Here is a 24,771-nt window from a genome sequence, read left to right as displayed (position 1 = left end):
AATGATAAGAAGAAGAATTGCAATATTAGTAATAATTCCAATGATAATAAGAATAGTAATACTAGTAATTATACCAATCATAATAACGCGAATGATAATAATAATTAATAATAATAACAATAATAATCTGCATTTATAAACTAAAGCATTCCTTTGTATCTAACGCTTTTGGTTCCAAAGAATCTGCTGAATGATTAGAAATAATATTAGTAATATTAATTAAAATAACAAGTTACATTAAGATTATATTGTCACTAGATTTACCCTTCGAAAAAGTTGCCACCAACCAATAAAACTTATCCTTTAGTGATAAATGTGTCGTATTTATTTGTAATTAATAATTTCATGTGTAATTAATTGCTATATTATTTATTTTATCATCTTCACTATAGTAACATTATTCTGCTAATAAGATCCGTTTTGAAGGATGGGAACACAGATATAAACTGGAAACCTTCTGTAGGAAATATAGAGATCACATCCTTAAATGAATCCATTAATTAATTCATGTATTTATTAATTTCCTTGTATATTATTATTTTTATTTTGTATAGTTGTGAATTATAAATTATAATATCGCTAATTAATTAATATTAATTAATTAATACTTTTATTGTTGTGCATATGTATTGGTGATATTATTATTATTATTATTATTATTATTATTATTACTATTATTATATGTAGTTGTGGTATTGGGTTATAAATTAATAAATTATAGTATTTATAATTAATTAATTAATTACTTAACTACTTTAATAATTTCCGACTTATTTTACATTTGTTACAGATATACCATGCATTTAATTTGTATCTATACATTTCTTACTATCTATCTCCTATCTATCTATCTATCTATCTATCTATCTATCTATCTATGATCTATCTATCTATCTATCTATCTATCTATCATCTATTTATCTGTCTGTCGGTCTGTCTATCTATATATCTATCTATGATCTATCTATCTATCTATCTATCTATCAATCATCTACAGTATATATCTATCTATCATCTAACTATCCTACTATCTATCTATCTATCTATCTATCTATCTATCTATCTATCTATCTATCTATCGCTAGATTTTACAATCTATATGCAATTCTAACAAACCATTAGGTAATAATCTCCCATTCATGGCGACTACCACCTTTTCCCCCTCAGTCAGCTCCATTAGCCGCATTTTACGGAGTAAATTTGGAAAAGGGGAAGAGGACGATGTGGATCTAGAGAGAAAAGAGCAGGAGGAGCTAGAGAAGAGGACAAAGCACAGTATAGACGGGATCCTGAGGGACAGAGGTACAGTGCATGCTATATACTATGTGTGACCTACTCCTGGATTATAATTATTGAGGCTGACTACTTGGTACAGCTATCATGACGTCATGAGAATGTTCTGCTGATGTCATACAGATCTCTGGTTTGGTTGTGTGGCTATGGGTTTAGTCTCTGTTGTTGCTGGAGGGTCTGTGCACTTCCCTTGCTGTTGTGTTGTGTGTGCTGTGAGTGTATACTGCACATTGTAAACTACTCATTTGTGTTGTGTTTATTGCTGTAATCTGGCTAATGTGTAACCCAGGTGTCAGGGCAATTGCTCCTTTTACACCTATTAGCATAGATCAAAGGCCTCCATTTCCCAGTTTACCTCTAAGGGGACCTAGGTATTGTCCTAGAATGACAGGGGAAGATAGTCATATGGGGGATGGGAGGGGTTAATAATGGGAAAGAAACTTTACAGATCCTTGCAGCTTAGTTTTAGACATCAATAGGAAACCGCAGGAGTTCCCAATTCTGTTCTGTGAGGAGCTGGGGTTGGGGTAGGGGGGCGACCACAACCTTTCTGTTTTCTCCAGAAGTTATATTAAAGAGTATCTGTAACTGTCATCTGACCCAACTGAGCCCATTCTTCTCCTTATCCATTCATTAAAAAGGTCCACTGGCCCAGATTGTGCCCTCACCTTAACCCCTTCAGTGCCTTTGAGTCCTGCAACAGTCAATACTGAAATCATATACTTCCTTCGCCATACACAAACTTATTTCAGCTGTTTAGGGGCTTTGATAATAATTCAATTCTAAAAGAAACATTTGTCCTAAAATAAATTGGAAACAGGAATCATGTAAATTCCTACATGCTATGTAATAGGACTGTGTCAGTATCAAGCAATTTATCTATCTGATATATATATATATATATATATATATATATATATATATATATGTTACAATATATGTATATATTTAAATACCTGTCAGGGTTTGGTGTATATTACGAATCAAGTGAGCAGTCAGGTCTAGAAGCTGATGTGTAGTAAGTAGACAAACTTGTTAGTACCTACCAAAATTGCTCCAAGCAAGGCCTGCCATTCACTTAATGATGCAGATGGCTAGCCAAGCCAAGTTGTGGCAAGCCCATCTGGTGCCACATAAGAGAAACTGTAGAACAATTTGCTAAAAACATTAATGCTGACATATTATGAAGAGGTCTTATGAAGTCCATGCCAGGATGGGTCAGAGCTGTTCTAGTGGCACAAGGGGGACTGACATGATATTCGGCAAGTGATTTTACTATTATGGCTAATCAACGTCTATCTATCTATCTATCTATCTATCTATCTATCTATCTATCTATCTATCCATCTAGAGTTAGAGACATAGAAAGAGTTATTTTATATTTTTGTATTATTATTATATATTAAAAATAATATTTAGATTTTTTTTTTTTTAAGTGTAAAGTGTAGAAAAATGAAGCAGGTAGTTCTACTAAGAAATAGTGTGTAAGCTTGAATAAATAGGCCTTAGCTTATCCAGATGACACTGAAATTTAACAGAGACTTTAAGCTTAAGCAGGTAAACCTCAGCTCAAACAGATACCTCTTTAGGAATTGGTAACTTGAAAACAGGCATCAATTTGCTTGGATAAGTAGATGTTAGTTTAGGGTGGGCTCAGTAGACTTACTTTGGGATAAGCAGATGTCTGCTTGAACTGCTAGACTTAGGTTAGATTGGGTAAACTCAGATTAAGACAGGCAGACCCATTTTAGGAGAGGTAGATTCAGCTTTGAGCAGACCTAACTTAGGACAAGCAGGTTCATTTTGGTACACTTAGTCTCAGTTTATGACAAGAAGTCTTAGCTTTGGACAAGTAGACTCATACTATGACAGGTAGATGTAGCATACTATATTTAGTTGCATGTTAGACTCAGGTTTGGATGGGTGCAGTTAGCTTAGGAAAGGTAGTCTATGTTAGTTAGACTCATGTTAGGACAGGTAGACTAAGTTACATGTAGACTGATGTTAGACCTGTTTTAGGACAGGTGGACTCATTTCAGTACACGTAGACTGATCTTAGAACTGTTAGACCTATCTTAGGACAGGTAGGCTCTGCTTTGGATAGATATACTTGGCTTGTGACAAGTAGAATCATTGTAGAACATGTAGACTCAGATTACAACATTTAGACCCATAATAGGTCAGGTAGCCTTAGCTTAGAGTAGGTAGACCTAGCTTAGGACAAGTAAACTCATCGTAGGACAGGAAGACTCAGATTAGAATGGTTAGACCCATTTTAGGACAGGTAGACTCAGCTTAGGACAGTTACATCCATTTTAGTATAGGTAAACTCAGCTTAGAACATTTAGACTCATTTTAAGACAAGTTAGGATAGTTAGACTAAGCCTGGGACCTCTTTCCCATTGTAGGTCTTGACATTGAGTGCAGCCTGCCCCATCCTCAGTGTAATGAGGCAGTTTAAGCTGGGCTGTATTAATGTGAGTAGTATCTGCATATAGGCACTAGAGGGGACAAAAAGTACCAAATGAGCTGGTCAAACATTTGTACAACTTTTCCATGGATGACAAAGGAGCCTCTCCATACACGATCTACACTTGGAGATGAACTTGGGGGACAAAGGGAGGAGAGTCCATTGAAACTCACACTTTAGCTCTGCTCAGACAAAGCTTCAGCTAGAAGCAGCTTGGCATGGACAAAGGAAGGCCTGCCTTTCTTATAATTCAAGGAGAAAAGAGTGAGAAAGCTGCCTCACAAAAGCCTCAGAAAAGACATTATGGGCTTGCAATGAGGGATGAATAATTCAATAGCCACTGCTACTGAGAGTTTTATGGACTCTTTACTGGGGAACTAAAAAGGCCACTTTTACCTACAAAATGTCTCTGGCTGTCATAGGGTGCACAGGACTAGTGAAAAGAGAGTTACTGAACCATTAACCCTTGTGTACTACATGCATGACTGCTTCATAAGGAGCGATATACGGATGGATGGATGGATGGATGGATGGATGGATGGATGGGTGGGTGGATGGATGGATGGATGGATGGATGGATGGATGGATAGATAGATAGATAGATAGATAGATAGATAGATAGATAGATAGATAGATAGATAGATAGGGAATAGACAGATAGGAAATATATGGATGATAGATAGATAGATAGATAGATAGATAGATAGATAGATAGTCTATAGAGATAGATAGATATAGATAGATAGATAGATAGGGAATAGAAAGACAGATAGATAGGAAATAGATAGATAGATAGATAGATAGATAGATAGATAGATAGATAATCTATAGAGATAGAATAGATATAGATAGGTCGATACATAGATAGATGCAACAAATTAATAATTTTCCAGTCCCTATTGGACGTAAAACTTACAGATTCACATAAAAGTGCAAATGTGGACAATCCCTCATTCACTCATTTTAGGTCAATTCAGGATGGATAGATAGATAGATAGATAGATAGATAGACTGAAGATAGATAGTTAGATAGATAGATAGATAGATAGATAGATAGATAGATAGATAGATGAATCGTCTACATATATCACATCTTGCTGGTCCATGCATTCACAACAAATGGAGATCATTAGGGAAAAACTAGTAAAGTTAAAGAGAAAACTTTTGTTGTTTCTGCTTTTGATTTCAGTTCAAGAAGTAAAGAAATCTCCAAAGCCTGAGAAATAAATGCCACCAGCTCTATGAGAAGTGATGTTCCCACTTACTAGCACTATACATTAACCCTTCATAGTGCACCCTGGTGGTTATCAGACATCATTCTGTAGTTGGTATAAGGCCGTATTCACACCGTCATATCTAGATTTGTGAAACTGCCCGGTTTTATGTGTATTATGTGCAACAGTTTTCCTGTCACACACCATTGACCTGTATGTGAAAAAAAATCAGTGTATGAAATTGATGCAACAAATGAATAATTTTCCAGGCCCCCATGGACATAAAACTTACTGATTCACAAAAAAGGGCACAAAAATGTGAACAAGCCCTCATTCACTGATTTTAGGTCAGGATGAGGTCTGTGAGGTGAATGCAGGGTGATCGGTACCTTGAGGCAATCTGTACTTTCCTATTGATATTTTAGGCTGTTTTATGGTCGTCCTGCTGCAGGTTTCTTACCTATGTAAATGATTCTTGTCTTTTTGAGTTGCTCACTTGGTGTGCTATGTGTTTTCTAGGGGCATTATGTGTGCATAGTAAACAATGCATCATTGGGCCTTTGTTGTATAGTTTACTACTGATGTGGAGGGGAATTCACACAGTATGCAGATTGCTTCTGGCGGAGGGGAAATCCATCCAAATGGTGTTTTGTAATTCCTTATTAACGGCTATATTAACCTTACTAAACAACATGTTTAGAGAGTGTCTGCCTGTCAGCAGCTAGTGCTATATATAGAACACATTGGGGTCATGAAGAAAAATTCATGTGGGCAATTCCCTAATATTTTTAATTTTGTCAAGACACCAAATTTTCTTTATATGAATTCCTACAATTTAATGTTCCTTCCTAGGACATTTACAGACATATTTGTGAAGGATATGATTTAGACTTTAGACTTTTTTTTTTTTTTTTTACTATTACTTATTATGGCATGCACTATATATAATGTATCAGCTTTGGGAACAATATTGTGAAGTCCCTGTGAAGTGGCATAGTATATTACTATATCAGCGTAATACAGGCCTCCCTGTATAGTAGTGGCATAGTATATTACTATATCAGCGTAATACAGGCCTCCCTGTATAGTAGTGGCATAGTATATTACTATATCAGCGTAATACAGGCCTCCCTGTATAGTAGTGGTGTAGTATACTACTATATCAGTGTAATTCAGGCCTCCCTGTATAGTAGTGGCATAGTATACTACTATATCAGTGTAATACAGGTCTCCCTGTATAGTAGTGGTGTAGTATACTACTATATCAGTGTAATTCAGGGCTCCCTGTATAGTAGTGGCATAGTATATTACTATATCAGCGTAATACAGGCCTCCCTGTATAGTAGTGGCATAGTATATTACTATATCAGCGTAATACAGGCCTCCCTGTATAGTAGTGGTGTATTATACTACTATATCAGTGTAATACAGGCCTCCCTGTATAGTAGTGGTGTATTATACTACTATATCAGCGTAATACAGGCCTCCCTGTATAGTAGTGGCATAGTATATTACTATATCAGCGTAATACAGGCCTCCCTGTATAATAATGGCATAGTATATTACTATATCAGTATAATAAAGACCTCCCTTTATAGTAGTGGCATAGTATACTACATCAGTGTAATACAGGCCTCCCTGTATAGTAGTGGCCTAGTATACTACATCAGGGTAATATAGGCCTCTTTGTATAGTAGTGGTGTAGTATACTACTATATCAGTGTAATATAGGCCTCCCTGTATAGTACTGGCATAGTATACTACTATATCAGTGTAATATAGGCCTCCCTGTATAGTACTGGCATAGTATACTACTATATCAGTGTAATACAGGCCTCCCTGTATAGTAGTGGTGTATTATACTACTATATCAGTGTAATACAGGCCTCCCTGTATAGTAGTGGTGTATTATACTACTATATCAGCGTAATACAGGCCTCCCTGTATAGTAGTGGCATAGTATATTACTATATCAGCGTAATACAGGCCTCCCTGTATAGTAGTGGCATAGTATATTACTATATCAGCATAATACAGGCCTCCCTGTATAATAATGGCATAGTATATTACTATATCAGTGTAATAAAGACCTCCCTTTATAGTAGTGGCCTAGTATACTACATCAATGTAATACAGGCCTCCCTGTATAGTAGTGGCATACTATACTAAAATATCAGTGTAATTCAGGCCTCCCTGTATAGTAGTGGCCTAGTATACTACATCAGGGTAATATAGGCCTCCCTGTATAGTAGTGTCATAATATACTACTATAGCAGTGTAATTCAGGCCTCTCTGTATAGTAGTGGCATACTATACTACTATATCAGCGTAATACTGGCCTCCCTGTATAATAATGGCATAGTATATTACTATATCAGTGTAGTACGGGCCTCCCTATATAGTAGTGGCATAGTATATCACTATATCAGTGTAATATGGGCCTCCCTCTATAGTAGTGGTGTATTATGCTACTATATCAGTGTAATTCAGGTCTCCCTGTATAGTAGTGGCATACTATACTACTATATCAGCGTAATACAGGCCTCCCTGTATAGTAGTGGCCTAGTATACTACATCAATGTAATACAGGCCTCCCTGTGTAGTAATGGCATAGTATATCACTATATCAGTGTAATACGGGCCTCCCTGTATAGTAATGACATAGTATATCACTATATCAGTGTAGTACGGGCCTCCCTATATAGTAGTGGTGTATTATACTACTATATCAGCGTAATACAGGCCTCCCTATATAGTAGTGGTGTATTATACTACGATATCAGTGCAATACAGGCCTCCCTGTATAATAGTGGTGCAGTATATTACTATATCAGTGTAATACAGGCCTCCCTGTATAGTAGTGGCATAGTACATTACTATATCAGTGTAATACGGGCCTCCCTGTATAGCAGTGGCATAGTAGATTACTATATCAGTGTAATACGGGCCTCCCTATATAGTAGTAGCATAGTATATTACTATATCAGTGTAATATGGGCCTCTCTGAGTATTGGCCACCGATTTGCCCTACTGGGAGATAACCTGACTCTTGGTTCTCAGTGTCCCCATCATCCACTTTGTCTTCACTGGGTCCTGTAAATATTTCTGTAGCTGCTCAGTGTGACATTTACAGCTCTGCTGAGTGTATTCCAGGCCTGGCAGCTGAATGGGCCCCTCTGTTCCCCCATGCAGAGTGGATCTGGCCCCCAGGCGGCGTCACAATGCATTTGTCCCTGGTCAGGCGCTCAGCCCCAATAGAGTCTCTGCTAACTCTTCCCTATGTGAGAGCTCTGTAGGCAGATTAAATTGACTCCTTTCTTCCTCTCTCACTTTCATCTCGCACCATCCCCGCCCTCTGTAGCCCCGGGCGAACATTCGTGAAATTTCTGCAGCCTCCCCTTATTTCTTTTATTTAACCCCTTTTCCTCCATCACAGACATAGTATCCGCAGAATGGGGGCAACTTGTAGTGTTGTCCAGAGTCAGACACTAGAGGGGGTGCAGGGGACAGACTAAAGTAAAGGAGGCTTTCTCGAAACAATATACTATATTATAACCTTTGCATCTCTAAAGGTACTTAGTTTCATTATCGACTTTATACGTTTTCCCCGCCTTTCTCTGGGTTACTCAGGGTTAAGTTAGTTTTTATCTTGTGTTATTTTTTGAACAGTCACTGTAGCTACAGTACATGCCAGTGGTTATCGCATGTCATGGTCATATATGTGACCCTCTTGGAGTTCATGGTGATGATAAGACATCAGGAGCTGGCAGGAGCACACACAGATCCGTTGTTGCATGGTGGCTCCCACTCTCCAGGGACAGGCTGGACATAGCGGCAGGATGCGGACAACAGAGCAGTGTTGTACATGACACACGACTGCCAGGGCTGAGCTTAAATATTTACATGTAACCTGACAATAAGCGACTTGTTCCTCAGCCTTCAACTTGTTGCTTATTAGTGTGGAGGCAAGATGGTCTTCCCGATACTGCCCATCACCCTCACTGGACTTTCATCGTCTGGTGCTTTCATCGCCTCGATAAGGGTTAGTTCACATGCGGTAGATTTCTTGCAAAAATATCTGCAACCGTCCTATACATCTAAGGGCTTATTCACACCACACTTATTCACTGCGATGTGACTGCAGTTTTTTAAACAATGACAGTGAATAAGTGTATTTACATCTGCATTTTTTAATAGCTAGAAAAAATGATCAGTTAAAAAAATGGACATATTCCATATTTGTCCATTTTCACGGACACACGGACCCAACAAAGATCAAAGGTTTCATTTTTAACACATGCATGGATACTAAACGGACGCAAGGTGGACGATAAAATGGACCAATTTGTCCATTTTTCATGGTCAATATCCTAAATGGAGTTTTCAGAAATCCATGTCTTTATTACAAAACAACCTTAGTTGGGCACTGGTGTAGGCTTCAACTATAACTTGCGCAAGTTTTCTGGTATAAGTTATAAAAAATTTGTTAGGCCAAGGTGTCTCCATCTTTGCTGCCATGCTCAACATATTTTATGAAAAGTGGCAGACAGAATGCAAAATGAACGAAAGTCGCATTTTGGGGGGCAAAAACAAAATAAAACAGGCAAATATTGCAACTTTCTCATGCCTCTTATGCAAGAAAACAGGCTTATAAGGCACGATAAATTGGCCCAAATATCCTCATTTAATTTCCCAACAAATTTATGCTATATGTAGTGGCCTGATATTTTAATATCCCATCTATAATATAAAATATATATATATATATAATCTACATTGTATATCTCTCCTTTCCTTCAGTCGCGTCCTTCCTTCATAAGCATCCCCCTGTACTCCCACCAGTTACAGTAATCTATAGTTATACCGTACAGTGGATTGTCCCTGCTTTAGTTGTGCAGCTATTATACTCCATAGTTTACTATAAGTGCTTAGTCCTGATTTTCCACCTACAGCAGAAATGACTATAAACATGTGCTAATGTTTAGTCCTGCACGGCAGCACAGACGAGTTCTGGGGATAATTTCCAGCGTCTACTTGTTGATTTAATGTATATTCTTGTGTGCATATATTATCCTGATTTATATACATGGCAATCTGAGAGCTTTCTGTTCCTGTAGAACTACCGGCCTCAGCAAGCACAGGCTACTTGTTGAAACTGTACATATATGACTGAAGTCTATGCTAATTCTTCATAACGTCACATTGAGTGCTCTGATTTGACAACCTTATTTGGATTTACATGTTAAGTGGATTTAGTTAGCATGGGTCATCATAATGTGTTCTTATATTAGATATACAATGCATAGAAATGCAGCCTGTCACACTATAGATAGATATAGCGCGGTCGGTTGAGCTTTGTCCTTTGGCCGCCATACCACTAATAGGCTTTATTCAGAGAAAACCAAATGTAAAACAAACGTACAGTAAAAATGACCATCTATTTGTCTATTTACATTGTGTTGTATTGATAGTACTGCTTCTAATTGTATAGAATATTTTAGCTATAAAATGCTATAAAACAATTATTGGTTGTTTCATATTTTGATAAATAAGCCATGTGTCCACTACAGCTTAAACTACTACTAAACTTTTATTTAATTTTTCATAAATTCATAGTGCTGACAAAGATAACTAAATTTGTAATATATTTTATTAAAGAAAAGTACGTTTTTTCATTTATTTGCCTCCTTCTGCCACTGACAATAGAAGTCTATGGAAAGCAGAGAGACTTCTGCACTTTAGAGAGAGACAGTTTTCATTTGCACAATATAGTTGGGTGATCAGGAATTATTATCCAGACAGAACTTACTTGTTTAATGTTTTAGACTTTCATACATCTCTGTCTGTCTCCTTCTGCTTCTCTCCCTCCCTTCTCCATAGACTGTGTTGTAAACTGACACTGCTTGTGTATGTAGCACAGACCAAAATCATTTAGATAATAGTAAAGGCAGGAGTAATAGCAAAAGACACAGGCACCTTTCTTTAGTGAAGTAATTTGTCAACGTTTTTACACTTTACCTGTACTATTGATTTATGAAGATATACTACAATATACTTACACGTTACGTTGTTGCCCCGCAGCACACGTGCAAAAGGGGTTGCATATCATCCGCCTTGGGAGTACAATCACTTTCTTAATTCTCTGTTCTTAATAGGTATCGGTGCAGTATATTGTATGATCATAGTCTTGATATCATTTATTTGAGTAGGGGAGAAACATTTCTCTAGAATCCCATAGGTGACCAGGATTAATCTGTATCATTCATGATTTTGAATAAGACAATGCATCCTGATATATATATATATATATATATATATATATATATATATTTGGTTTATATGTAACAATTTGGTGAAGATCTGGCTTGTGATGAGGTTCATAGGGCAAGTTCACATGTTCTGGATTTGATGAAGCTTTTGGCATGGCTTCTGTGCTGAAATCCTTATCAAATTTGCTAACATCTGACATCCAATGCAAGGTCGTACCCTATTCACATACTGCAGAAAAAAAATTCTGTGTGGAATATGCAGCATGCTCTATATGCCAAGGGGAAAATCAGTGGATTAGCCCTGTCAAATAACAATAGGACCAGTCCTTGTACGATTATGCCTAAAATCCAAGTGTCAGCCTTGGATTTCTGCCATTGATTCTTTGCAAAATACTCATCTGGATTTGCTGGTGGCAAATCCTGAACGTGTGAACATAGCCTTAGAGGTAGATGATTGGTTTTGTTTCTAGATCAACAAACTTTAATAATATTGAGTGCAGTGTGCCCGGTTATTCCTAGGTTGATCACTATGATCGGGCTGATTTAATGATTTTTTTTTACCGTGCTGGATTAAGTTGAAGATGTAAATTGCGTTGACTTTATATATTGCAAGCTGAAGCCAATGTTAAAGCCCTCCCTTATGCAATGTTCTGCCTATGATACATTTAATGGGTCATACTGGGGCAGATATGCAGTCTGCCAGCCAGTGTACAGCACATAGGCCACAAGCCTCGGTAGCATTCGGCAGACATATGGTTAATCCTGAGTGTATATACAGCAAAGAGGACAGTAAAAGGCAATTAAGTTGTTTTAATACCTCATCTTAGGGGCTACTTTACAGCTGTTTTACAAGCAGACATTATAATGTGAAAAGGATGTTTTTAAGTAGTCTCTGTGGGCAAATATTGATTAAGTAGTTGTTTGTTGATACTTTTGTCACTTCTCAGAGCCAGTGGCTTTGCCTCTTCTGTCTTATCTGCCATTGTTATTGGTATCTAATGAGATCAAAGGGGGATCATTTCAATGTATCTGACTTGGAAAATCCTATTTGACCACTAAGCCCCTTTGTGGATTTTTGGCTGATCACTGGTGTCTATATAACTGGAGTCAGATTAATTATACTTCAAACACCGGGCCAAAGCCCAAGCCCCTTCCAATTTAATGTCGCATTATGAAATTATTAGATTTTCAGGAACTCCATGTTTGTTAGGTGTGTGTCTTAGGTGCAATTTTGAAAATTAAAATAAAATTTACAAACTTCAATATTAAAATTTCACTATAACTGGAGTTAGTGTGTCTGATATTTGGCTTTTGTTAAAGTAGCTATGACCGTGTAAATATGTAAAAATACGATGGATAATATGTAGAAAATGATACAAATGATTCAATATTTTATATCACCTCCGTTTGGTAAAATCGTGCAAGATAATATAATTTAAAAAAGTTAAATTATAAGAAATTCCCATGAAATTTAAATTTTTACTAAAAATAATTAATTGTAAAGTTCAGGAAGAATATAACTGATTACAGGTATATCATGATTTATACGTGTCTTTGTACAAATGAACATCTCTATTAGTTATTTCCACCACTGTATACTGTTATGTCTTCCGGATTATGTTTTTTTTTTTTTTTTTTTTTTTTTTACATAACATTAACTTTGCAGATTCTAGTCAGGGTCACTTTAGACTTCTATATCTGTATCCTTATGTAAAAGGTACTTGAGATGTTTATACTGACAGTTTATCGTCACTTCACAGGTGGCGGCTGAGGATGTACAGTAGTAAAAAGACTGTCAATCCATGGTGAAGTTCCATATATATTAGGGCCTTACGTAAATGTACACTCACCGTATAATATAATCACAGGCTCTAGTCTATTTATGATGGAATATTTGGACTAGATACTTTGTATGCCTGTATGCTTTCAAATAATACAAACTATATACATATTGCATATAAAATATGAATTGGTATAAAGATATTTATTAAATATTTATGTATACAAGTACATCACTATCGCTTTTGCATTTGTGTAAGTGCCGTCTATATGTAATTATTATTTATTATTTCTGTGTATTAATACGGATTACTCCCACCGATCTGTGGACGACTGATCTTGGTGATAATGTTGTAATTTTAGGAAATACATGTGCAGCAATACACATGAAGGATATTTTAGATACTTTTCCACATAGAATATCACCTCCATATTTTGTCATCTATGGAAAATGTTAGGGTGCATTTGCATACTGTTTTTTTTTTTTTTTTTTAACATCTGTTTAGCGAAAAAAGCTGATGTGAACGGGTGGCCATCCATTTACATGGAGTCAATGTAAAATGAAACATCTATTTGTTATTTATTTATTTATTTATTTATTTTTTCTTTCTGTTTGACGGATACAAAGTTGCTGTGTTTCTGAAAAAAATGGACAGAAGTTTATTGTTTTTATTATTATTATTATTATTATTATTATTATTATTATTACGACTCTATTTACATACAAAGACACCTATTTTTATCCATTGAAACAGATGTGAAAAATGGATGGAATTTTTTTTTTTTTTTTTTTTTTTTTATGCATGTACCCTAAAGCTACAACCCTGATGTGAAAATGCAGTTTTTGGCTGCTGTGGGAATGAAGCAGAAACCCCCCCTGTGTTTTACAGCATTTGTAAGGTGTATCAGATTTTATTTAATCTCATCCATACACTGTAGAAAAAAAGCAGTGCTTTAAAAAAAATGCAAGTTTTTTTTTTTACAGAATGTTAATTTAATAGGGGAAGAAAAAAATGTAGAGGAAAAAAAGCTGCAAAAATTATATGAAAAATTCTGTAGAAAGCAACTGCAATGTGTTTTTTTTTTCATGCGTATTTTTTTAGCTGCGTTTTGCTGTGTCGGCCCTTGGCCTAAGTTATCTTTTATGTGCATTTGAAGATGCAACAAGTGACAGGCCCAGGAAGTAGTTAGTAGAGAGGAGCTAGTACTATTCGAAACTCCTGTTTCAAATAGCACGCACCCATTGGAATGAATGGACACAGCCGGCACGCAGGGGGTCCATTCATTCCTATGGGTGCGTGCTATTCAAAACGGCCGTTTCGAATAGTACTCGCTCATCTCTAATTGTTAGTATTGTATTTGTTCATATATTTTGTGTACTGTATGTAAACCCTGAAATGTACAGTACAATGGAATTAATGTAATAATGTACAGCACTATGGAATTAATATAATAATGTCCAGCAACATGGAATTAATATAATGATGTACAGCACCATGGAATTAATATAATAATATACAGAATTATGGAATTAATATAATATTGTACAACACCGTGGAATTAATATAATAATATACAGCACCACAGAATTAATATAATAATGTCCAGCAACATGGAATTAATATAATAATGTCCAGCACCATGGAATTAATATAATAATGTACAGCACAATGGAATTAATATAATAATGTACAGCACAATGGAATTAATATAATAATGTACAGCACCATGGAATTAATATAATAATGTACAGCACCATGGAATTAATATAATAATGTAAAGCACAATGGAATTAATATAATAATGTACAGAACAATGAAATTAATATAATAATGTACAGCACAGTGGAATTAATATAATATTGTACAGCACAATGGAATTAATATAATAATGTACAGCACCATGGAATTAATATAATAATGTACAGCAAAATCCAAAACAAACCCATTCAGATAACTGAAAGAGACTTTCAGTGCAGACATTTTTCCAACAGATGCGCTGTTTGTGAATACACCCTTACTATGCCCAGATCCTATAGGAACTCTATGAATTCTGGACTCTCCCTTTCTGCATTGTATGTGGCTGTGTATAGACAGACGGTAATTGTCTCTAATCAGTGGAGTGCTTATTAATTATGATGGCCTTTACTGTACTACTATTACTATTATTATGACATGGCACATGGTTGGAGGGATGAACACATGGGTAAAACTTCCCAAATTACCTTCCAGTCACTGATTTACAAAGTAAACTGTGGTAATGAGACGGATAGTTCTAATGATCTCTAAGGAGTATTGATGTCATTGTGAATTAGTGCTAATGAGCTATTATTGGCGGGCCTCTGCCTGTACTAATATGAGCCCAGAAGCATGGCAAACGTGGAAGGAAATTGTTTTAGTCTACGGCAAGGTGACATCTGTATGCATTGCATTATAACACCAAGACTTCAATGCTTGCACATGTACATAGTATAGGAGACTAGTAAGGAGGCCAGTGTTACAGTGGTAGATATTTATCAGCCACAATACCAATGAATTCACAAGTTTTTTTGTTATTTCCCTCTCCGAATTGAAATTAATGGCAAGTCATTATGATATTTCCTAAGGGGGTGAAGTGAGGCTAGAACAGCTGACTACTACCGTGAGTTGTAGCAAGTCCCGTCACGGTTGAATTGGTTCACACACACGTGAAGTTGATGGCTGTGATGTAATGCGTCTGAATAGGCTACTACATTATGTGACGTTGCGCTGACAGCTGTTCCAGAGTGTTGTAGGATAAAACTCGTTCTCTGTAGCCTTAAAACTACTTCTTAAAGTTTAGTTGTTCTTCACTTACAGATGCAACAGAGCAAAGTTTGTCACTACTATTATATCTCTTGCTTGTATAGTGTCAACATATTCTGCAACACTTTATGGACATTTTCAGTCTCTGTCCCATAATCTAAAACCCCTATCGATATGCCGTTGGTGTGTGGAGGAAACCAGAGTACCCATGCAAACAAGGTGCAGATGTTGTCCTTGGTGGGACTCGAACCTAGGACTCTCGTGCTGAATGGCATTAGAGCTAACCACTCACTTTCTTAATAGAAGTGGAGTCACATGACATGATGTCAGCATTTGGGTAGATTTGTTGCAGAAATGTAATTTATGTGCCATGTAATTTACAGTCTGTATTTATGTTATTAACAAATTTCAGTCATTCGGTGGCCATGAGACTGGTAAACGGTAGTTTATATTGGAATATGGAATCTATACAATGAATGGTAAAACATATCATAATGGAGATATAAGGGACAAATCTACTAAGGAGCATCAGCTTAATATAAGAATTTTGGTAATCGTAAGAAATTGAGATATTGGAGGAAATCATTAATATTTTAGGTCAGTTTTTATTTTGCAATTTTCTAATGCAGTTTTCAAGTAAGATAATTGCAAAATTGCATTTTTATTACAGAATTTTGGTGTTGGGTTCTGTAGTGAAATTCTGCAACAATCTAAAGTGCAATGTTAATGAATAGACTTTTAACAAAGCCATTAGTATTTATCAGGAAAATCTGCTGCGGATTCTGTTCATGCTGCAGATTTCATTCATTACAATATAATGAATCCACAACTTAATCCTGTTTCAAAACTAACAATATAATCTGTATGTAACATGTTGATTTCATTGTGGATTCTGGAGTGGATTGTTAGTTTGGATTTACAGCGTAATTTTTTTTTGCTATGTGTGCATGTAGCCTAAGGCTGAGATGAGAGGTAAAGGCGGCCATATTGGTTGTTACCCAACTTTTTGGGAAGAAAATTAGGCAAACTTGTCAGAAGATGATAAGTCAATAACTTATGTTTGTTTGTGATTTTTATAATAGATGGAAGAGTCCTGTTTATACTATTGGTTATAAAATTGATAATCTAGAGCAGTAATGGCGAACCTTTTAGAGATTGAGTGCCCAAACTACAACCCAAAACCCAATAATTTATCACAAAGTGCCAACACAGCAATTTATCCTTAATATTGTGTGGATCCACAATTGTGGACAGTTACGCACCCGCAAAATACAGTTGTGTGAATGGGGCTTTATAGAGCTTTCAATAATACAAACAACTTTGTATTGAAGGGTAAAGGTCTCTGCATTTGGCATAAATTTGAACAATTAATATTTTCTATTGACATCGCACAGATTCTGTTTTATAATGACCGTACAATGATATTAATGGCTTGTACTAATATTACGTCTGCTGTAAAACCGATACTGTGTGATATAAATAGTGAAGGGACCCCGCACAGTCCGGTCTGCTCCACGGTGGCCCCCACACAGTACAATCTGTCCCACAGTGGCCCCTACACAGTACAATCTGTCCCACAGTGGCCCCTACACAGTATAATCTGCAACAAAGTGGTCCCACATAGTACAATCTCCAAAACAGTGGCCCCAATATAGTACAATCTACTCCACAGTGATCCCCACTCGGTACAATCTGCGCCACAGTGATCCCCACACAGTAAAATCTATTTCACAGTGACCTTCACACAGTATAATCTGCTCCACAGTGGTCCCCACAAAATGCAGTCTGCTACACAGTGATCACCACACAGTACAATCTGCTCCACAGTGGTCCCACACAGTACAATCTACTGCAAAGTGACCCCCACACATTATAATCCGCTCCACAGATGGGTGCCCACAGAGAGGGCTCTGACTGCCACTTCTCACCACTAAGGATCTAGAGTGACCTGAGAAGCCATGACAGTATCATTGCTGGTACATACAGAACTATGGTTCCCTCGACTATTTCCAAGAACCTTTGCCAGACGGGTTATTTTCTAAGTATAAAAGGATGAGAAATAAAGTCAGAAGAAAATAAACAAAAGGAAAAACACATGTCTGGGTTACAAATATGCAAACTCTGCTGATATTTCATTGCATTTTCCATTCTTAAAGGGAAACTAAACTGCCAGGGCTGCTTGGTATGTAGAGCTACATAGAGGTCCCTCCAGCGCGAGGCTTCATTTCTGGCTGCCCTGAGCAGCACTGAAGTGGTTACACAAGGAAATATTTGCTGCATGCAAACATACCATCTCAACAATTAAATCCCTACACCCTGATTAAAAGAAAGACGTTGCTATTAACTTGTGTGTTTGGGCAGCTTTATGGGAATGTAGGAAAATCAGCCCTGACATAAACCATTCATGGAGACTCAGGAGGAAAAAGAGACATATAATTGGTTATTATGATGTACATTGAAATAAGTTCCCCTAAGAACAGGCTCTGTTGTGAGATGAGACTGAGATTAGACTCTGCTTACAGAGCTGAAATATATACAAGAAACATTAGACTCAAAGGCTGGGTTGTCCAAGTACAGAGCTACAAAAGTATATAGCAGACGGGCATGAGGCTCAGTGTTCTGACTTATGTACATGACAATTTACGGCATAAAAATCGGTATTATTTATATAGCGCCAACATATTCTGCTGCGCTGTCGGGAAATTATACTCACTCACTGTTCCCTCTGGGGCGCACAATCTCATTTTCCTATCTCAACCACACTAGGGTCAATTTCATAGGAAACCAATTGACCTATCAGTATGTTTTTGGAATGCAAGAGGAAACTGCAGAATCTGGAGGAAACCCACGCAAACATATAAACTCCATGCAGATGTGGCCCCACGTGGCTACCACTGGCCTGTGTTATTATAAGATGCCTGTTAACTTGTCAATGACATGAAATACCACTTTGTATAGCTAAGGCTTTTGTTGGATTTTTGCTGCGTTTTCCCCAGATTTTTTCCCCGCCTTTTATATATAGGGAAAATTCTCTATTAAATGACATTTATTTTTGAAAATCCACCTTTTCCAGTTTCCACTGTGTTTCCGCAATGTGCTGCCTTAGCCTTAAAGTATTTTTAGATGTAGAGATTTCTTACTCTTTAAGCGTATTATTCCATATTTAGTCTTTTTTTGTATATACATTTTCTCATATGCAATTTTTTTTTTTTTTGCTCACATTTAATTTTGGTTATACAAGTGGAACAATACATGTATATACTGAGTTTGTTGCCTGATAGTTATTGGCTATTTCGTACAACATATGAAACTGAAGAAATAAGTACAAGAAAGTCATTGGGACAGATTTATGAAACCGTTAAAAGTAAAAACTGTCTTTGTTGCCCATAGCAACCAGTCACAAAACAGTTTTCATTTTTCAAAAACACAATAATAAACAAAAACTGCATTGTGATTGGTTGCTTTGGGCGACAAGACAGTTCTCCTTTTAGACAGCGTCAGACATCTACCCCACTGGGCCGTATCTAACAAAACTAATAAAATGGGTCTTATTGCTCATAACAACCAATAAGAAATCAGTTTTCATTTTTCCATAGCGGCTTAAGTAAGGAGACCTGATTGGTTGCTATGAAGTAAGGAGACCTGATTGGTCGCTATGAAGTAAGGAGACCTGATTGGTCCCTATGAAGTAAGGAGACCTGATTGGTCGCTATGAAGTAAGGAGATCTGATTGGTCGCTATGAGGTAAGGAGACCTGATTGGTCGCTATGAAGTAAGGAGATCTGATTGGTCGCTATGAAGTAAGGAGATCTGATTGGTCGCTATGAGGTAAGGAGACCTGATTGGTCGCTATGAAGTAAGGAGACCTGATTGGTCGCTATGAAGTATGGAGATCTGATTGGTCGCTATGAAGTAAGGAGACCTGATTGGTCGCTATGAAGTAAGGAGACCTGATTGGTCGCTATGAAGTAAGGAGACCTGATTGGTCGCTATGAAGTAAAGAGACCTGATTGGTCGCTATGAAGTATGGAGACCTGATTGGTCGCTATGAAGTAAGGAGACCTGATTGGTCGCTATGAAGTAAGGAGACCTGATTGGTCGCTATGAAGTAAAGAGACCTGATTGGTCGCTATGAAGTAAGGAGACCTGATTGGTCGCTATGAAGTAAGGAGATCTGATTGGTCGCTATGAAGTAAGGAGACCTGATTGGTCGCTATGAAGTAAGGAGACCTGATTGGTCACTATGAAGTAAGGAGACCTGATTGGTCGCTATGAAGTAAGGAGACCTGATTGGTCGCTATGAGGTAAGGAGATCTGATTGGTCGCTATGAAGTAAGGGAGACCTGATTGGTCGCTATGAGGTAAGGAGACCTGATTGGTCGCTATAAAGTAAGGGAGACCTGATTGGTCGCTATGAGGTAAGGAGACCTGATTGGTCGCTATGAAGTAAGGGAGACCTGATTGGTCGCTATGAGGTAAGGAGACCTGATTGGTCGCTATAAAGTAAGGGAGACCTGATTGGTCGCTATGAGGTAAGGAGACCTGATTGGTCGCTATGAAGTAAGGAGACCTGATTGGTCGCTATAAAGTAAGGGAGACCTGATTGGTCGCTATGAAGTAAGGGAGACCTGATTGGTCGCTATGAAGTAAGGGAGACCTGATTGGTCGCTATGAAGTATGGAGACCTGATTGGTCGCTATAAAGTAAGGGAGACCTGATTGGTCGCTATGAAGTAAGGAGACCTGATTGGTCGCTATAAAGTAAGGGAGACCTGATTGGTCGCTATGAAGTAAGGGAGACCTGATTGGTCGCTATGAAGTATGGAGACCTGATTGGTCGCTATGAAGTAAGGAGACCTGATTGGTCGCTATAAAGTAAGGGAGACCTGATTGGTCGCTATGAAGTAAGGAGACCTGATTGGTCGCTATGAAGTAAGGAGACCTGATTGGTCGCTATGAAGTAAGGGAGACCTGATTGGTCGCTATGAAGTATGGAGACCTGATTGGTCGCTATGAAGTAAGGAGACCTGATTGGTCGCTATGAAGTATGGAGATCTGATTGGTCGCTATGAAGTAAGGAGACCTGATTGGTCGCTATGAAGTAAGGAGACCTGATTGGTCGCTATGAAGTAAGGAGACCTGATTGGTCGCTATGAAGTAAGGAGATCTGATTGGTCACTATGAGGTAAGGAGACCTGATTGGTCGCTATGAAGTAAGGAGACCTGATTGGTCGCTATGAAGTATGGAGATCTGATTGGTCGCTATGAAGTAAGGAGACCTGATTGGTCGCTATGAAGTAAGGAGACCTGATTGGTCGCTATGAAGTAAGGAGACCTGATTGGTCGCTATGAAGTAAAGAGACCTGATTGGTCGCTATGAAGTATGGAGACCTGATTGGTCGCTATGAAGTAAGGAGATCTGATTGGTCGCTATGAAGTAAGGAGACCTGATTGGTCGCTATGAAGTAAGGAGACCTGATTGGTCGCTATGAAGTAAGGAGACCTGATTGGTCGCTATGAAGTAAGGAGATCTGATTGGTCGCTATGAGGTAAGGAGACCTGATTGGTCGCTATGAAGTAAGGAGATCTGATTGGTCGCTATGAAGTAAGGAGATCTGATTGGTCGCTATGAGGTAAGGAGACCTGATTGGTCGCTATGAAGTAAGGAGACCTGATTGGTCGCTATGAAGTAAGGAGACCTGATTGGTCGCTATGAAGTAAAGAGACCTGATTGGTCGCTATGAAGTATGGAGACCTGATTGGTCGCTATGAAGTAAGGAGACCTGATTGGTCGCTATGAAGTAAGGAGACCTGATTGGTCGCTATGAAGTAAAGAGACCTGATTGGTCGCTATGAAGTAAGGAGACCTGATTGGTCGCTATGAAGTATGGAGACCTGATTGGTCGCTATGAAGTAAGGAGACCTGATTGGTCGCTATGAAGTAAGGAGACCTGATTGGTCGCTATGAAGTAAAGAGACCTGATTGGTCGCTATGAAGTAAGGAGACCTGATTGGTCGCTATGAAGTAAGGAGATCTGATTGGTCGCTATGAAGTAAGGAGACCTGATTGGTCGCTATGAAGTAAGGAGACCTGATTGGTCACTATGAAGTAAGGAGACCTGATTGGTCGCTATGAAGTAAGGAGACCTGATTGGTCGCTATGAGGTAAGGAGATCTGATTGGTCGCTATGAAGTAAGGGAGACCTGATTGGTCGCTATGAGGTAAGGAGACCTGATTGGTCGCTATAAAGTAAGGGAGACCTGATTGGTCGCTATGAGGTAAGGAGACCTGATTGGTCGCTATGAAGTAAGGGAGACCTGATTGGTCGCTATGAGGTAAGGAGACCTGATTGGTCGCTATAAAGTAAGGGAGACCTGATTGGTCGCTATGAGGTAAGGAGACCTGATTGGTCGCTATGAAGTAAGGAGACCTGATTGGTCGCTATAAAGTAAGGGAGACCTGATTGGTCGCTATGAAGTAAGGGAGACCTGATTGGTCGCTATGAAGTAAGGGAGACCTGATTGGTCGCTATGAAGTATGGAGACCTGATTGGTCGCTATAAAGTAAGGGAGACCTGATTGGTCGCTATGAAGTAAGGAGACCTGATTGGTCGCTATAAAGTAAGGGAGACCTGATTGGTCGCTATGAAGTAAGGGAGACCTGATTGGTCGCTATGAAGTATGGAGACCTGATTGGTCGCTATGAAGTAAGGAGACCTGATTGGTCGCTATAAAGTAAGGGAGACCTGATTGGTCGCTATGAAGTAAGGAGACCTGATTGGTCGCTATGAAGTAAGGAGACCTGATTGGTCGCTATGAAGTAAGGAGACCTGATTGGTCGCTATGAAGTAAGGAGACCTGATTGGTCGCTATGAAGTAAGGAGGCCTGATTGGTCGCTATGAAGTATGGAGATCTGATTGGTCGCTATGAAGTAAGGAGACCTGATTGGTCGCTATGAAGTAAGGAGACCTGATTGGTCGCTATGAAGTAAGGAGACCTGATTGGTCGCTATGAAGTAAAGAGACCTGATTGGTCGCTATGAAGTATGAAGACCTGATTGGTCGCTATGAAGTAAGGAGATCTGATTGGTCGCTATGAAGTAAGGAGACCTGATTGGTCGCTATGAAGTAAGGAGACCTGATTGGTCACTATGAAGTAAGGAGACCTGATTGGTCGCTATGAAGTAAGGAGACCTGATTGGTCGCTATGAGGTAAGGAGATCTGATTGGTCGCTATGAAGTATGGAGACCTGATTGGTCGCTATGAAGTAAGGGAGACCTGATTGGTCGCTATGAGGTAAGGAGACCTGATTGGTCGCTATAAAGTAAGGGAGACCTGATTGGTCGCTATGAGGTAAGGAGACCTGATTGGTCGCTATGAAGTAAGGAGACCTGATTGGTCGCTATAAAGTAAGGGAGACCTGATTGGTCGCTATGAAGTAAGGGAGACCTGATTGGTCGCTATGAAGTAAGGGAGACCTGATTGGTCGCTATGAAGTATGGAGACCTGATTGGTCGCTATAAAGTAAGGGAGACCTGATTGGTCGCTATGAAGTAAGGAGACCTGATTGGTCGCTATAAAGTAAGGGAGACCTGATTGGTCGCTATGAAGTAAGGGAGACCTGATTGGTCGCTATGAAGTATGGAGACCTGATTGGTCGCTATGAAGTAAGGAGACCTGATTGGTCGCTATAAAGTAAGGGAGACCTGATTGGTCGCTATGAAGTATGGAGACCTGATTGGTCGCTATGAAGTAAGGAGACCTGATTGGTCGCTATGAAGTATGGAGATCTGATTGGTCGCTATGAAGTAAGGAGACCTGATTGGTCGCTATGAAGTAAGGAGACCTGATTGGTCGCTATGAAGTAAGGAGACCTGATTGGTCGCTATGAAGTAAAGAGACCTGATTGGTCGCTATGAAGTATGGAGACCTGATTGGTCGCTATGAAGTAAGGAGATCTGATTGGTCGCTATGAAGTAAGGAGACCTGATTGGTCGCTATGAAGTAAGGAGACCTGATTGGTCACTATGAAGTAAGGAGATCTGATTGGTCGCTATGAAGTAAGGAGACCTGATTGGTCGCTATGAGGTAAGGAGATCTGATTGGTCGCTATGAAGTAAGGAAACCTGATTGGTCGCTATGAAGTAAGGGAGACCTGATTGGTCGCTATGAAGTATGGAGACCTGATTGGTCGCTATGAAGTAAGGGAGACCTGATTGGTCGCTATGAGGTAAGGAGACCTGATTGGTCGCTATAAAGTAAGGGAGACCTGATTGGTCGCTATGAGGTAAGGAGACCTGATTGGTCGCTATGAAGTAAGGAGACCTGATTGGTCGCTATAAAGTAAGGGAGACCTGATTGGTCGCTATGAAGTAAGGGAGACCTGATTGGTCGCTATGAAGTAAGGGAGACCTGATTGGTCGCTATGAAGTATGGAGACCTGATTGGTCGCTATAAAGTAAGGGAGACCTGATTGGTCGCTATGAAGTAAGGAGACCTGATTGGTCGCTATAAAGTAAGGGAGACCTGATTGGTCGCTATGAAGTAAGGAGACCTGATTGGTCGCTATGAAGTAAGGAGACCTGATTGGTCGCTATGAAGTAAGGGAGACCTGATTGGTCGCTATGAAGTAAGGAGACCTGATTGGTCGCTATGAAGTAAGGAGACCTGATTGGTCGCTATGAAGTAAGGAGACCTGATTGGTCGCTATGAAGTAAGGAGACCTGATTGGTCGCTATGAAGTAAGGAGACCTGATTGGTCGCTATGAAGTAAGGAGACCTGATTGGTCGCTATGAAGTAAGGAGACCTGATTGGTCGCTATGAAGTAAGGAGACCTGATTGGTCGCTATGAAGTAAGGAGACCTGATTGGTCGCTATGAAGTAAGGAGACCTGATTGGTCGCTATGAAGTAAGGAGACCTGATTGGTCGCTATGAGGTAAGGAGACCTGATTGGTCGCTATG

General features: G+C 38.6%; 1 protein-coding gene across 2 annotated transcripts in view; it reads left to right on the top strand.

Moving 5' to 3' along the window:
- Window positions 1-24,771, top strand: part of PAX3 (paired box 3) — a 69,996-nt gene that overhangs the window by 4,279 nt on the left and 40,946 nt on the right. For both annotated transcript variants that reach the window (XM_075268885.1, XM_075268884.1), the window contains exon 4: window positions 1,168-1,302. In XM_075268885.1, the coding sequence (XP_075124986.1) occupies window positions 1,168-1,302 (135 nt within the window). The remainder of the gene's footprint in view (window positions 1-1,167; window positions 1,303-24,771) is intronic.

Source organism: Leptodactylus fuscus, chromosome 3 (genome assembly GCF_031893055.1).
Source record: "Leptodactylus fuscus isolate aLepFus1 chromosome 3, aLepFus1.hap2, whole genome shotgun sequence".
Lineage (NCBI taxonomy): Eukaryota > Metazoa > Chordata > Amphibia > Anura > Leptodactylidae > Leptodactylus > Leptodactylus fuscus.
Note: the sequence above shows the minus strand (reverse complement) of the source record. Positions and strands in the feature narration are given on the sequence as shown.